The sequence below is a fragment of a genome, unplaced genomic scaffold (assembly GCF_019419815.1).
Source record: "Pyrus x bretschneideri cultivar Hongxiangsu unplaced genomic scaffold, Pyrus_bretschneideri_v1 Contig12, whole genome shotgun sequence".
Lineage (NCBI taxonomy): Eukaryota > Viridiplantae > Streptophyta > Magnoliopsida > Rosales > Rosaceae > Pyrus > Pyrus x bretschneideri.
In genome coordinates this window covers 2,924,643-2,938,982 of record NW_025999413.1, presented here as the reverse complement: position 1 = coordinate 2,938,982, position 14,340 = coordinate 2,924,643, and the positions used below count along the sequence as shown (strand labels likewise).

Here is a 14,340-nt window from a genome sequence, read left to right as displayed (position 1 = left end):
GTGTACGTACCACCACTAGCTATAACCTTATCCCAAAGTAATTAATTATATATTTTCCATGCAATTTTTATCCACTCACATCATTTATCACAGTACTACAATTTTAACAAATTTTACCATTTTGAGTAATGGCTTATCTTATATTGCTTGTTTTGTATTTGGGTAAGTTGATTAGTCACCAACTTATTCATTATTGTCATCATCAACTTGTAATTCTTTGGATTAGTTACATGTTGCAATCTAATAATATATATCTAAGGGTGTGTTGTCCACACACCTTTTTTTACTTCTCACATACTCTTTTAATTTTTGGTCGTCAAATTTAATGAATTGAAGGATATCAAAGAATATAAACTAACAAGAAGTGTGTGAAAAGTATCCGCACACTTCTATATCTATGTGCAATACAAAGATGAATTTTGTGTCTGTAATGTTAATCGTCGTCACAACGCACAAATACGTTTTTTTTTATTGAAATGTTATATACTAATGATGTTGATACTTTTGCTCGACACTTTTATGTAAACACACTCTCTTGGTGACTGAATGTTAATTTACCGCAATATCGAAACTCTTATAATTTATCGTTCCATCAGTGAGTGATCTCATGCAGGACCACATATGGTCATAGGTAATCATGATTAATGTCCTTGGTTCGTCCTAGTAATTACCAATTAATTTAGTGACTTACGTAATTACGTTTGCACACGTTCACGCTCGAAGAATAGTTAACAACGTCTCGGAAAATGAGTAGGATTCTCTCCTGCTATTCCCATCTTCTTTTTTTCTCTTTTCTCAAATATTGTTTTTTGTCTAATTGTCTTTATAAAAAAATCAATATAAGCTGTTAACGTAACTAAGCCGTAACAGTTCAAATAGAAAAAGAGGGAAGGGAAGAGAGATTAGGAGGGGAGATAATTCTCCTCCCTCGGAAAACTGATGGCTAGTGGTGAATGAAGAGAATGAGGATCCTCGCCGGATCCTCTTTGTGAGGATCTCAGAGATCTTCAAATCACATTTGTTCATTGTACATTGTACGGTCATAAATTATTGTAATTTTTTTTATTTACAAGTGAATATAAATAGTACTTGACAAAAACTGACCGTACGATATACAATGAACGAATGTGATTAGAGAATCTCTGGATGCTCATAAAAAGGATCCGGTGAGGATCATTTCGACTGAAGATGCTAGAATGACGATGTGCCACGTGAATGGTGGATGAATTGGGGCAAAGAAGGATGACGTAAGCTCGTTCAGCAAAACTGAACAACGTGTCGAGTAGTAGCGGTGGTGTGTGGGACCTACGTGGTATGTGACGTGATCTGGACCGTTGGGAATAAAGATGGGCGTTCAAAGCTCCTTTTTGCATGGCGGCTTCGGCCTAACACCCTTTTTGCATGGCTGCTTCGGCCTAACTCCCTCTTCATCTGCACACTCGTTTTTATTCTTTTTTTTTTTTTTCTGTTCAAAAATAAAAAGGGTAATGTTGATTTCATATTATTGCCCTTTCTTTCAGAAACTCGCATTTGTTAAGTAAAATTTATATTGTATGAATATCATTGAATCTGCATTTATTTCTGTAACTATTGAATAGATGGGTTTACATTTTCATGATAGTGTTTAAATTGCTTTTTGTTATAATGTACGGAGTCAAACGTTAAACCTAACGAAATTTTGACACCTTACTGTCACCATTTGGACTAACCTTAGGAGCATATAAAGTTTGTTCGCATTGACGGGGAATTTCTACGGCAGGTGAACGCGACAGAAAAGCAAATTACTTATCATGCAACAATATTACATGTAAATGTAAAAGATTTGTTTTTCCAATATATGGTTTCCCAATCCTTTTCTTACAAATCATATCCTAATTAAAGTGAAGTTTTGGACCACAATGGTTGCAAACTAAATAGGGCCGAGGGGAGCATGCAAAGTATTTGGATCCTTCTGTTTGGCGTAACTCAACAGCTAATGATCAACAGTAACTGACGAAATTGCACTGTTTATTATCAACACAATTCAGACGTGATGGCTGATGTGAGGTTGAGATCTCTACACAACACATATACTTTCAAACTTTTATACTCAAAACTTTTGTCTCTTTTGAAATACCTGAGAAACTTGTATGAGAAAAAAAAACTTGATTAGATAACCTCTAATTAGTTATATCAATTCCCATGCTTGAATATGGTATGGACCATTTCGTGCAAGGCTTGCAAGAGGACCATAATCATGTGGGAGCTTACTAAATTACAATGTTTATGGACCTTAAAAACTTGTACGACTCTCCCAATTTGCTAGCTAGCGTCGTCCAAATTTTATGAATTTAGAGCAATGCATGAGCTAGAAATATATATATATATATATATATATGCTAAATTACCCGTTAAGGGTTTGGGTATGATTTGTTAGCGTCGTTTAGGCGTATATGAAATGGTGGTAAAATGAATTAGTTAGCACTACATTTTTTTTTTTTAACAAACAATCTACACTAAGGGGGTGGGGGAATGTGTTAAGTCTCACAATTGGCTAGTAATAACGTGGTTTAAATTCGCCTTTGGCCATAATCAAACTTAAGACCTCTTACTTACAAGTAAAGATGAATACCACTAGACCATATTACTAATAGTTAGGAATACATACTTTAGAAATTAAGGGTCTGAATTTCTCTATTATAAAAGGAATTTAAACCCTTAACACAGTTACATATTCCCAACTCGTTTTCCTATCATATTCCCCAGCAGTTGTACAACTGGTAAAACACATATATATGCTTTTTGCCATGCAGTCTAAGAAATCTAAAATAAAATAAAATAAAAGTAAAAAAGAAAGCGGGTTTTAACGAAAAGTCCACGGTACTGTTCATTTTAACGAAAAACCATATTTTTACACTAAAAAATCAAATCTGATACTATTCACTCTACTCTTTATCTTGTCCTTATCGTTAAAATTTATAGTTTTCAAGTCATTTTCATTGACTTTCGTAAAAAAAAAAAAGGAATGAACGTTCTGTAAAGATATAGTAGATGATAATAAAGAAAGAGACCTATTTCTACACACACACACACATAGTTACATGTTGGGTAGAAATTATGATATATATATTCCTTGTATGTAGATGTTTTTGGGGTGACAAACTGGCCACAGTATAACATGGTGTCATGCTACAAAGAAACAGTTATGTCTTATGTCACTCCTCAAATAAAGGACCGTTAAAAATATGAAAAAAGTGTTCATCAACTTTATCAACTGGGAATATTCAGGTCATACGCGTCATGATGTGGAGATCAAGCAAAATAATTGCCTGCACTTTTCATATTTCAATGACTTTAAAATAGCTGCTATAAACTATAATATATGTACATACTATAATATATAATCTACACGATTATGATGTCAATCTGCTAGCTCTCTCTATAAGTATATATGCAACTACGCATGAACAAATACTCACGTTTCATATACTAGTTTTCAATATAATTTGATAAAGTAATATGTAAATGTTTTGTGTTTTGTTGTATAGTGTTCTAAACAATGGCCTAAGCAACCATCTAAGTAACGTCCTAGATGCTAGACGATGTTGAGTCACCATAATTTAGCTAAAATCAGGATGTTAGTTAGGCGACATCCTTGGCGTCATCTATGCCACCTAGGCGGGAAATTGAGGTTAAGTGAGACAAATCGATCACCCACTTGGCTGCCCAGATTAGGGTGTTTATCTAATCGAGATCTCGACTGTCCATATAGAGGTTGAGAGAGAGATTGACTGAAATTGAGATCAGGGGCATAAGAGAGACGAGAAGAGAATTCAGCGTGAAAAGGCAAACAAGGGATAGGATGGGCCCATCTTATTAAGGTAACGCTTGTGTCCTCCAATAATTCCCTCCACTTAAAAAACTTTTACCATCCGAATATTATAATCGAAATCATTTATTATCTTTACAAATCATCATATAGGATTCTAAATTCAAAATCCTCTATTCAAAAGATAAATAAAGACAATAATAAAAGGTGGGTTGCATGTATTACACTATTAGTCTGCAGAATATATATAATTTTTGCTTTTTGTAATTGGATTAAAGTAATTGGGACACCATATCATTAAGGCCCTTAATTATTTTTATTAAATGGTTTTTTAAATGTTGAAAATGAATGAATCTATATATACATCCATGGATGAAAATAGAGTGAAAAGATAACAAGCATTATCTGAATTTTCTTACGCTGAAAAGCTCATGAAGATGTTATTGCTTTTGATGCTTTCAATGACAGTCTACACCCTTGCCATTTGTTATTGATAATTTGATCACCATGGAGAACTCTTGGTTGGTGGCCTAACCAATGAACTTGACCCCAACTTACTCCTATATAACTAATCTACCAAATATCATAATAATTATGAATTAATAACAAATGAAGTTCTCACAAACAATGGACGGCTATACTCACAAAGGAAAATTATCTACATCTAGGACATTTTGGCGATGATGTGTGACCTAGAATGCCACAGTAAAGAATAATTGATCAACTTAGGATATCGCCACTGTAACAAAATCCTTCATATTCATTTCATTTTTATTTTTTTTTTCATTTATGTTCTATAAAAATTTCAAAATAAGATAAAGTAACAAGGCAAAATAACCCGCATGGTCAATTCAATAGGAAATAATCTCCAAGACATCACTGTATATATGTTCTTATCAATCCCTGCAAATTACAACAAGCTGCACTTCCTTGGTTCTATAATTCAATGGAGAATTTCTATACAAAGTACATAATAATTAAGCACCATATTAATTATACATCCCTGAAAAACCTTCTCTTAACTCATAACTATATTCGATCTTCGAGATCAATAATTCCAGAGGCAATCGAATTCTACAGGAGCGGAAGAATACGATGGATCATCCTGCGCCATTTCTCTGTTTGAAACCACTGAGGAAGCATCAATGCTCAGCCCAGCGTCCTGTGGGAACTCTATTTTCGCACTACGCCTCAAGTTTGGTGCTTGGTTTTCAGTCAACATCCTCATAAACGACTCGTCCTGCATCAAAACTGAGTTTTGGTGCTGCAAAAGTCCAATGTTTGGTGTGATTTGGTTGGAGTAAATGGAGTTCAAATCAGATGAGGGATTCGAAGGCGATGAACAAGCGTAAGGAATGTCGTTGTTGTGGTGGTTGTTGCCGTTGTTGAAGCTGTCCATAATGTCGTCCTGAGTCTTCTGATCCTCCGGTGGATCGGAGAAGCAGGACACGTAAGAGGTTTCGCCGGCGGTGGGGGTTGTTCTAGCGTCGCTGTTGTATGGTGGAGAATCCATTAATGGTGGCAATAAAGAGGAGCGCAATTCGTTCCCGAAGGGGCTCAGCCTCACCAAACCTGAAATATGTATCTTCTTCCCACCGCTACTCTTTTGGAAAATTCTACAAATCACCCACTCGTTCTGAAAAACAAACACAAACAGAAATCATTAACAAATAATCCGAGAAAAAATCGATAGAAAATAGAGAGGAAAGCAGATCAAGATTTTGATTGATACCTTTGCTGTTTGGGGGAGATTACAGGCAGAGTTTTTGCCGTCCAATCTGTATTCATGCATCACCCAGTTGGTCTTTTCACCTTTTGGAGCTCTTCCTTTGTAGAAAACAAGAGTTTTCTTCATTCCAACCAAGGTTTTTGCCTTGTAAATCTCCTTATCTTTGCCTGTGGCTTTCCAGTACCCGGCCTCCGTTGCCCGGTTTGTTCTTAGACCAGTTGGGTATTTTCTGTCCCTCACACAGAAGAAGTACCATTCTCTTTCTCCCATTTTTGCCCTCCCTTCAGTGAACAAACACAGAACACAAATTAAGAAAAAAATTAGATAAAAATTGAAAAATAAACAGAGAAAAAACAGAGGACAATATGGTTTGGTGTAATCAAAGGACTTACGAGGCAAATCCCAGGGCTCACACTTGTTCAAATCCACCTCACCAATTGCTTTAGCACAGAAGAAGTTGTCAAGAACTTTGGGGCAGAGGTAGTGACTTATGAGCTCTTCATCCGTTGGATGAAATCGGAATCCCGGAGGAAGTTCCATCTGCTCATCCACGTTAATAAACCCAGAAGTATTTTCCATTTCTCCAATTTCCACTAAAACCCTATTTTTGGCACTGAATCAACTAATAATCTGAAAACTCCTTTCTGAATCTCAATTGGGTTTTCACAAACAAGCTCTAAATTCGAGAAATCGACACGAAAATCCTGTGGAACTAGGAATAACAAACTGATTCTTGGCTACCAAAAGCTTGAATAGTAGATATTATATGATAAAAAGTAGGGAGGAAAATGATATGGAACTGAAAAGCTTCTGATTAACTAAGAGAGATTGAGAGTTGTTCGAAAAAAATGTGTGCAAAGTTTCAGAACCTCCTTAAATACTGGTTTTTGAGAGAGAGAGAGAGAGAGAGAGAGAAGAAGCGTGGGTTGTAAGGCAACTTGGTGGGTAGTTTCAAACTTTCAGCTCTCCCTTTTTAACTCTTCTGTAGTCCTTCCATGCTTCATGACTTTGAAGATGGAAAGCATGCAAAAAATATAATTAACAATTATTTCCTTAATTTCATCTCTAATCTGTAATCCGAAATTAATTGACTATTGAACAAGTACTTAATTGACTTTAGGTGAGAAGAGAATCAGAGACCCAAAGTCACCGTGTTAGTTATTTTTGTTTAACTAAAGTCCTCTAATGCTGCAATGGTTTTATTTCTCTTTGGCATGTACAGGGCACATTAAAATAGCACCACAAGAAAGACACTTGAGAAGGTGAAGATGGATTGCTCACGAGGAACATTTATCCATTCCAATCTCCTTTAAAATGGTAGGATTCGAGAGGATGACCTTTTTTTTTTTTTTTTTTTTTTTTTATATAGCTAATCAGCTGTCTAGAGCAAAAACCAAAGAAACCGTAGTAAAATTATGTGGCTCTAGCCCCTGCTTTGGCTTTGAGGTCGGCTACAACCTTCTTCAAAATCATTCTTGGTATCTTCCCTCTTCCTTTTCATTTACTTTATTTAGTATATAATTGTCGTCATGAAACACTATAGTTGTTATGATAGTCGTCGTTTTTTGGCCCATGCACATGGTAAATACAAGGTTTGGATCCAGTTAATTATCACCATCGATAATGTAGAGTTGAAGCTTAAATTAATGGAAGATGTTAGATTGCATGGGGATTGAGTTTAGCCAAAACGACATTATGGGTTTAGCCATTGAGGTGACACGGCTTTCAAATGTTTGGAGGATGTGGAGCGGTGATATGATTTTATCTTTTATTTTGTTTCTGTCTAATAACTTCTAGGAATTGTATTGGAGTTTAGTTTTGATTTCTCTCTTTATGAGAGTTTGCTAGTTTGATTGCTTCTATAGGAGAGTTGCTCGATATTAATTTTCTTTTCGTTTCGGTGTGCTACTTCTTTCGGATCTATGTGTGAAAGGTGGAGCTGTTTGATTTACTTGATCTACTTTACTTGCTTTGGGATTGTGGCAATGATTAGATGATCATTCAACCCATGGGCATCGTACTCCATGTTCCAATATATGATTTGAGATTTGTTTTCACATGATCTCTGCGTAATACGAGATTTAATGGTTTTATTGATATGTATAACTTTACGGTTCCTAACAAGCTCGGACGAGTGCTTGAAGTATATTCATTGATTTGCAATTAATGATGCTTTAACGTAACATTTTTAGATCTAATTTGTAAGGACCCTTTAGGTCCTTGTTATTCATGATCTGTATGTGTAATGAATAAAATATCCTACTTAAAAAAAAAAAAAAATCATCTTCTTATCCCATCCAAATAAAAAGCTGTCCATTGTCATCAATAAACTATGAAATTTCAAAGTTTCGGATTCTCATTCAATTATGTGTACCAAACGAGCCCGATAAAATAAAAATAAAAACAAAACGGTTATTAAAACCAACGTTAAAGACTTAAAGTATTAAAATAATAAAAGTACTTTTCTATTTGCAACATTTTTCTTTTTGGCAATAAAAAAGCTCTATTTTATTATCATGGGAGGGGACTTGGTCTGTTGGACAAGTAGACAAAATGAGACCACGCTACGTGTGACATTATATTTCTGACTTCTTTACCAATATATGCGAGCTAGGTGTGAACAGTGACCATCTCTCTGTGTGGTGATGCATATTGCAGGTAGGAATATTCTAGTGATGTGTTTGGTTGTATATATAACGATGATCCATCAAGGAATACGTTTTGGGTTTTTTGTGTGATATATGTCATGAACTTGCATGCTTCAACTTGAATTAGCCAAACAGCTTGAAGTTATAGCCCTTGCGTGCACTTTTGTTGCCTTATGTTTGGGGCCTCCAAACTAAAAGCTTCAAAAAAGCTAGATACATGAATAGACTAGCTCTTATTCCGATAGTATTTTTCTTTTTCAACATCGAAAAATGTTTCAAGTTCAAATCCCTCCATTGATAAAGAATATTTATAGAAAAATACATGAAAAATATTACAAATATCACCCCCAATGGGTAAGTAGGAAATCACATTAAACAATGAAATGATCAAATATATTAGGACTAATTAAACTCATTTTACACTTAGGGTTTGGGATCGCTAGGCAATGAAACAATTTTCTCATATTGCGCCATACGATATGCTTTCACAATTGTACCAATTTTTTTCTCTAATCAACTATTAAATGATAACGTGACTTGAAATCAATCTAATCTGAAGCGTACTACATCTATAGAACCAAATTACTCACATTGAACACATGAACAATTCCATAACCAAATGGTGCGATTTAGTCCAATCCCATCAACCAAAAAGAAATATGATCCATAGTTATACTCAACCCCAGTCACACATTCAATTTCATGGAAAAAAAAAAGGTTGCCATTTTAGAAAAAAATTGGGTGGTGCATCAAAATCTCCACTGAACTTTTCAAACTAGTTTTAGTAATTTTTCTATTTCCTCAAATGCACACCCATCCAAGGATTAACTTCTGCCAACAAGATCGATTGTCATTGAGCAAATAATTAAGAGGGGGGGAGGGGGGGGAGGGGAAAAAAAAAAAAAAAAAAAAAGAGAGACCTATGGCTCTGCCCATATGACGTATTGGTCCCGACTAGCTAGCTGGTTTCACAGAAATTTAAGTGTGGCTTTCATGGTTATTATTATTATTTTGTATACAAACTAAAACTGAACAGAAAATTGGTATAATTTAAAAAAAAAAAAAGATTTCAAATTAAAATGGGTACAAATTAAACAAATTATATATATATATATATATATATATATATATTAAATGTAACGTTTCTAACACTAAATTAATATATTTAGAAATAAAATTTAATTATCTTGACATGTAGAATAATTTATTATTGAAATAATTAATGAAGTTTATTAAAACCAACGGACCTTAATGAAAAATTGAAAATGAATAAGGTTTTAATTAACGGAGTTGAAAAAAAAGGGATGAGAACCTAATTTCTCCATCTTAAAATCATGCTTTATGTGGTAAAGGTATAAACACCAAGGTCATGCAATTAATTTAATGTTGAAAACACATAAGTCGTAATTACTTATTCTACGTGATCACTTGTAGGAATTGATATAATGCTAATCTATGTTCCACACGGCCAAGGAAGCATCATTTTTTAATCTCACTATGACTTCAATAAAATAACTCGCAAAAGCTTATTAAAAACCCGCGTTTACAAGTAATAATGCAATTTTTTTAGTTGACAATGGGACATAAGCCGAAGGAAAAAGAAAAAATTATGTAAGAATATCACGAAACCACAAGAACTTAACTATATCTACAATAACAACCGACGACAAGAAGGAGGATGTGTTGATTTATAGGAGGATGTGTTGATTTAGTCAGGTTAAAATGCATTAAAATAAAGGAATTGTTATTGGCATTCCAAAAATCTCATTTTGCACTCCAAACTTACTATAATTAGAAAGAAAAATACACTTGTAAGAAATGTAGGATGAGATTTTTGAAGTGCTAATAACAATTCCCTAAAATAAACATTATTATATGAAAATTAAACATGCATGTGCATTTTGTCTACATCCTCACTGCCAACAAACAAACCAGCAAAATTTGGCTTCATTAGCAGCTGTGTTGATTAATTTCCATCCGGTGATTGGTTTTCAATAATTATATAATTAACCTTTTACTTTCTTAATTAATCTGAATACTCCAAATTAACCCCTTTCCTTTTCAGGAAATGTTTTTAAAATGCAGTTGAAAGCGTAGGGGTAGGGACTCTCATCTAATATTAGAGTTTCCTATCATCTCAGCAACCTTCATATCGGACGACTTATATTTGATCATCATGTCAATCTAAATATCTATCATTCGCCGTCCGAGAAAACAGTTGACCGTGCCGCCGTTGCCGACGGAAAAGCAACCAAACTCGTCAACTTGGCGAGTGCTGATTGGCTGAGTGGAAAATTCGTGCCAAACCCAAATGAAGCTACACTGACAATAAGTGCTGTGTTGGCATTTGTGGGTCCTGCTACCTCCATTCCGACAAGAGGCCACCCATGGGATTGACACGTGGGTAAGTGGGTTTCGCAGAAATGTTGACTCAGTAAAGATATGGGTTTTGATAATGTCATTAGATAATATTATTATTTTTATATTAAATGAGTAGGTTAGGCAAAAACTTAAAAAAATAAGAGTAGGCCACAGCTGCCTAGCTGCTCTCTTATTGTTTACTATTCTTTTTATTCTTCTAATCGACCAATACATTGGATGGAGGCACAGAGATTAGTATTTCAATCATTGCGCTAAAATTTGAATGTCAAATCAACAGTAACAACAAAATCTTATCTCATTAAGAGAAGTTAGCTGTATGAATTCGAGAACGTTACTACTTTTATTTTTGTGTCAAGTCTTATCTTAACTTTAAGTAATCCATATATTTTTTTAGAGTCTATTTTTAAATCTTTCTAAGTCTTCCTTTACCCTTATACTTTGCGTCTACGTGCAAACCATTACCTTAAAATGGTTTTACTTTTGGTGTTAATCGTATCCTTATTTCATTAAAAAAATGTAAAGCACAGTTCAATCTATTCTAAGTAGTCCTCACCACCAATAAGATTAGTCTCCTAAAGGTAGGATGAAATGTTAATGATATCTTAATGAAATGATTCAACTTTCTACAATGACTAAAATGAAATAAATAGAAATCATTTGTATGGGCCACCATCCACATATTCATATTAACGAGTATATGCTGGATAGCCTAGATCCGATGTATTTTTATCATAAATGTTTTTAGTAGGATAATCATACTGTCACGTGACATTACTAATTTACGTTAGGGGTGGCATGCTATTTTAGTGGGTCTGCTCAATAACTCGATCAATTCACTGAATATGGCTGGGTTGGTTTCTAAACATTAAAATTCTTTCTTTTTTTTTTTGGATAAAAATCAGATTATCTGTTTAGGTGGGCTGAGTTGGATTAAAGTATTATTATCCTGATTGAAACTAAGAGAGTAATTCTTAAACATACATGTATATTAAATAGATTTATAGATGAAATTTAATCTTTTAAATACACATGTTTATTACTGGTTGATTTGAATAGTAGTGGTATAACATCAAATTCACGTGATTTTGACCTAGTTTAATGTAACTATTGATTATTTGTCTCTGATGCTCACTCTAGAAACAAGAAAAAAACCAATCAAATCCAACCGTGGAACCCGCCCAACCCAACCTACTTAAGAATGGTTTGGTGGGTTGGGTTGCCACTTTTCTTGAGTGACAATGGGTGTGAACAATTCTAATTCAAGCTATTGGTTGACCAATGGGTTGAAGTTTAACCCGATGCCTAATCTTAATTTACGTGTTAAAATATGAATGAGCAATATAATTGATATGTTATGGACCTTTCTATAATATTCATAAATAAATTCGCATGTTATAAGACGTATGTATTGATAATCATGCCAAAAACTTCTCTACTATATGACTAATGGCTTCTTTTCATCACGTACTTCTAGTTACCATATACATTTGCTTCTTTTTTCTTTTCAAGGTGGAATAATTGCCATGGCATCTAGCTACACCCAAAATATCAGATTTAATTAGTTGTTGATAATTGATCTTGTATAGATTAAGGGCACTCTAATTAATTTAGGTATCTAGCTATAGGCTACAGTGGTGCTCAAACTTGGGCTAATGATGGAATTAGTGCACCTAAATCAAACGATTTGGGATATTTATATGGACTAATTAGAACTTTTGGGAACATGATTCAAAGTATCTCATTAATCAGACCAAATACAAGCAATTCACAAACAAATCGGGACAGGTTCATCGGATGCTTTTGAACTTGTCCCACTTAATCAAAAGTGGGAACAATTAGTCCCCACTTAATTCTCACTTATCTTTGAATGCATTTGGTGCATCAAGAACCTACAAACTTATCTTTGAGAGAGTTATGATCGTTGGAAACGAAGGACACAAAAAAGGTTAGGACCTAACAACCATCAGATAATAAACCGGTTAAAACATTATCAAATATCTTTACTACACGTATTATTTCGGACTCTAATAATAGTATTTCCTTTAAAAGGGACTAGCTAGTAGCTTTGCCACGGCAGTTTTCATTTTCAGGGGTGACCACATTAGCATTTCAGTCTTCTAACCACCATCGGGTGGTTCACCAGTGTCAAGAATCGAACGTAAGACGTACCGTGTGAATTATGAACTTATAATTCATCTCCAGCTACTGGATCACCTTGTAATCATTAGACTAATAATCACATGACGAGACACAAAATACCATAGTGAAATCCACCACTTTTTTATTAGATCCCAACTGGGCATGCTCAATAATTTTGCCATCTACATTGTGGAATCAAGAGAAGAAAACTTACTAATTAATTCAGAAGGAAAGATAAAAAAAATGATGTCAACAACTACTTATCCAAGAAATGTGGCACCTATATTCATCATATAATATTGTTGAAGGATATTATTTATAACTATATCCCAGTGACTAGTCTTGTGTGACTAAAACATATCTAATTAAATATATTAACTCTATTCTTTAAGGTGTAATGTGGCTATCAGAACTACCTTATTAAAAATTTTGTTTCGAAATTATATATGATATCTGAGAGAAACGCTGATCTTCTTTTTCTCTCTCTTTTTTTTTTTCTCTTTAAAAAATACAACATTAGTTCTTCTTTAAAATTTTCAAAGTGTTTGAGCAATTATCACGAACATGTTTCTGTTGAGAAATCAGGATGATTAAGACTGTACCGTTGACGAAATTGTCATGTTAGACCATTGGGGACAAATTTGAAACAATTTCTTATGTAGGAGGCAGTTGTAGTGTGATTATTTCATAGATTTGTTACCACCTAAGTTTGATTTCTTTTTTCACAATTATTTGTGCTTGACTTAATTATTGTTTGATACACATAAGGATTATGAACAAGTGCACATTACCGTCTATATTAGGAATTACAATTCTAAACACGACACGCTACATAATTCGAAATTCACATGAACATAAAATACGATGTGAACACGTTAAAGACATAGCTAACATTGTTGAATATTATAACATTAATAAAATCATTAAAAAAATTCATTTCCGATGAATAGTAGGCATTATTGTATATATTATTATATTATTACTTTTGTATCATTTTGTGCGTTAATCAACTCATCGGTTGATACAATTATAAATAGGTAAACTCAAACACTATCCATTTCCACTTCTACCCTATACTATACAACACAACACCCACAAATGATACAAATAAACTAGATCTTGGCATGGTGATGCTAACAACTACGATGATAAAACATTTGGCTAATAAACACGAACCAGTTCATACGCAGATGGTTGATATAGTGCCCCTAAAGTATCAATAACATATTGTTTCTAAAGCGTGTCTATGAGTTATTGATAATCGACACAATCAAATACAAATCCGTGCTTTAGCAAAACAAAGTCATTCTTCACATAAAATTTCTGCCACACCTATTCCAACTATTCAAACTCTCACTCTCTCCCACATTGCATATCCCGGTTTTAATAAATTTGAGCCTAATATATATTATTAGGTCTGGTAGTATTCCTCTTTGCTTAGAAGTGAGAGATCTTAGGTTCAAATTTTGTGGATGATGAATTCGATACCAAATTAGGCTGCCCATTGTGTGGCTTAGCCCAACTCTCCCTCCTCTTAATGTAAAAAATATTGATGTTCTAAAAAAATTAATAAATAAATAAATTTGAGCCTAAAACTTTGGATTGCCGGTCCATTCTAATATTAAATGGGCCAA

At 34.0% G+C, this 14,340-nt stretch overlaps 1 protein-coding gene across 1 annotated transcript; it reads right to left on the bottom strand.

The window, feature by feature from the left end:
• Nucleotides 1-4,856: 4,856 nt before the first annotated feature.
• On the bottom strand, nucleotides 4,857-6,116 carry LOC103964998 (NAC domain-containing protein 100-like). The gene is given in 3 exon segments (NM_001302287.1): nucleotides 4,857-5,444; nucleotides 5,541-5,818; nucleotides 5,930-6,116. Coding segments are annotated over 3 exon segments (1,053 nt in total).
• Nucleotides 6,117-14,340: the final 8,224 nt, after the last annotated feature.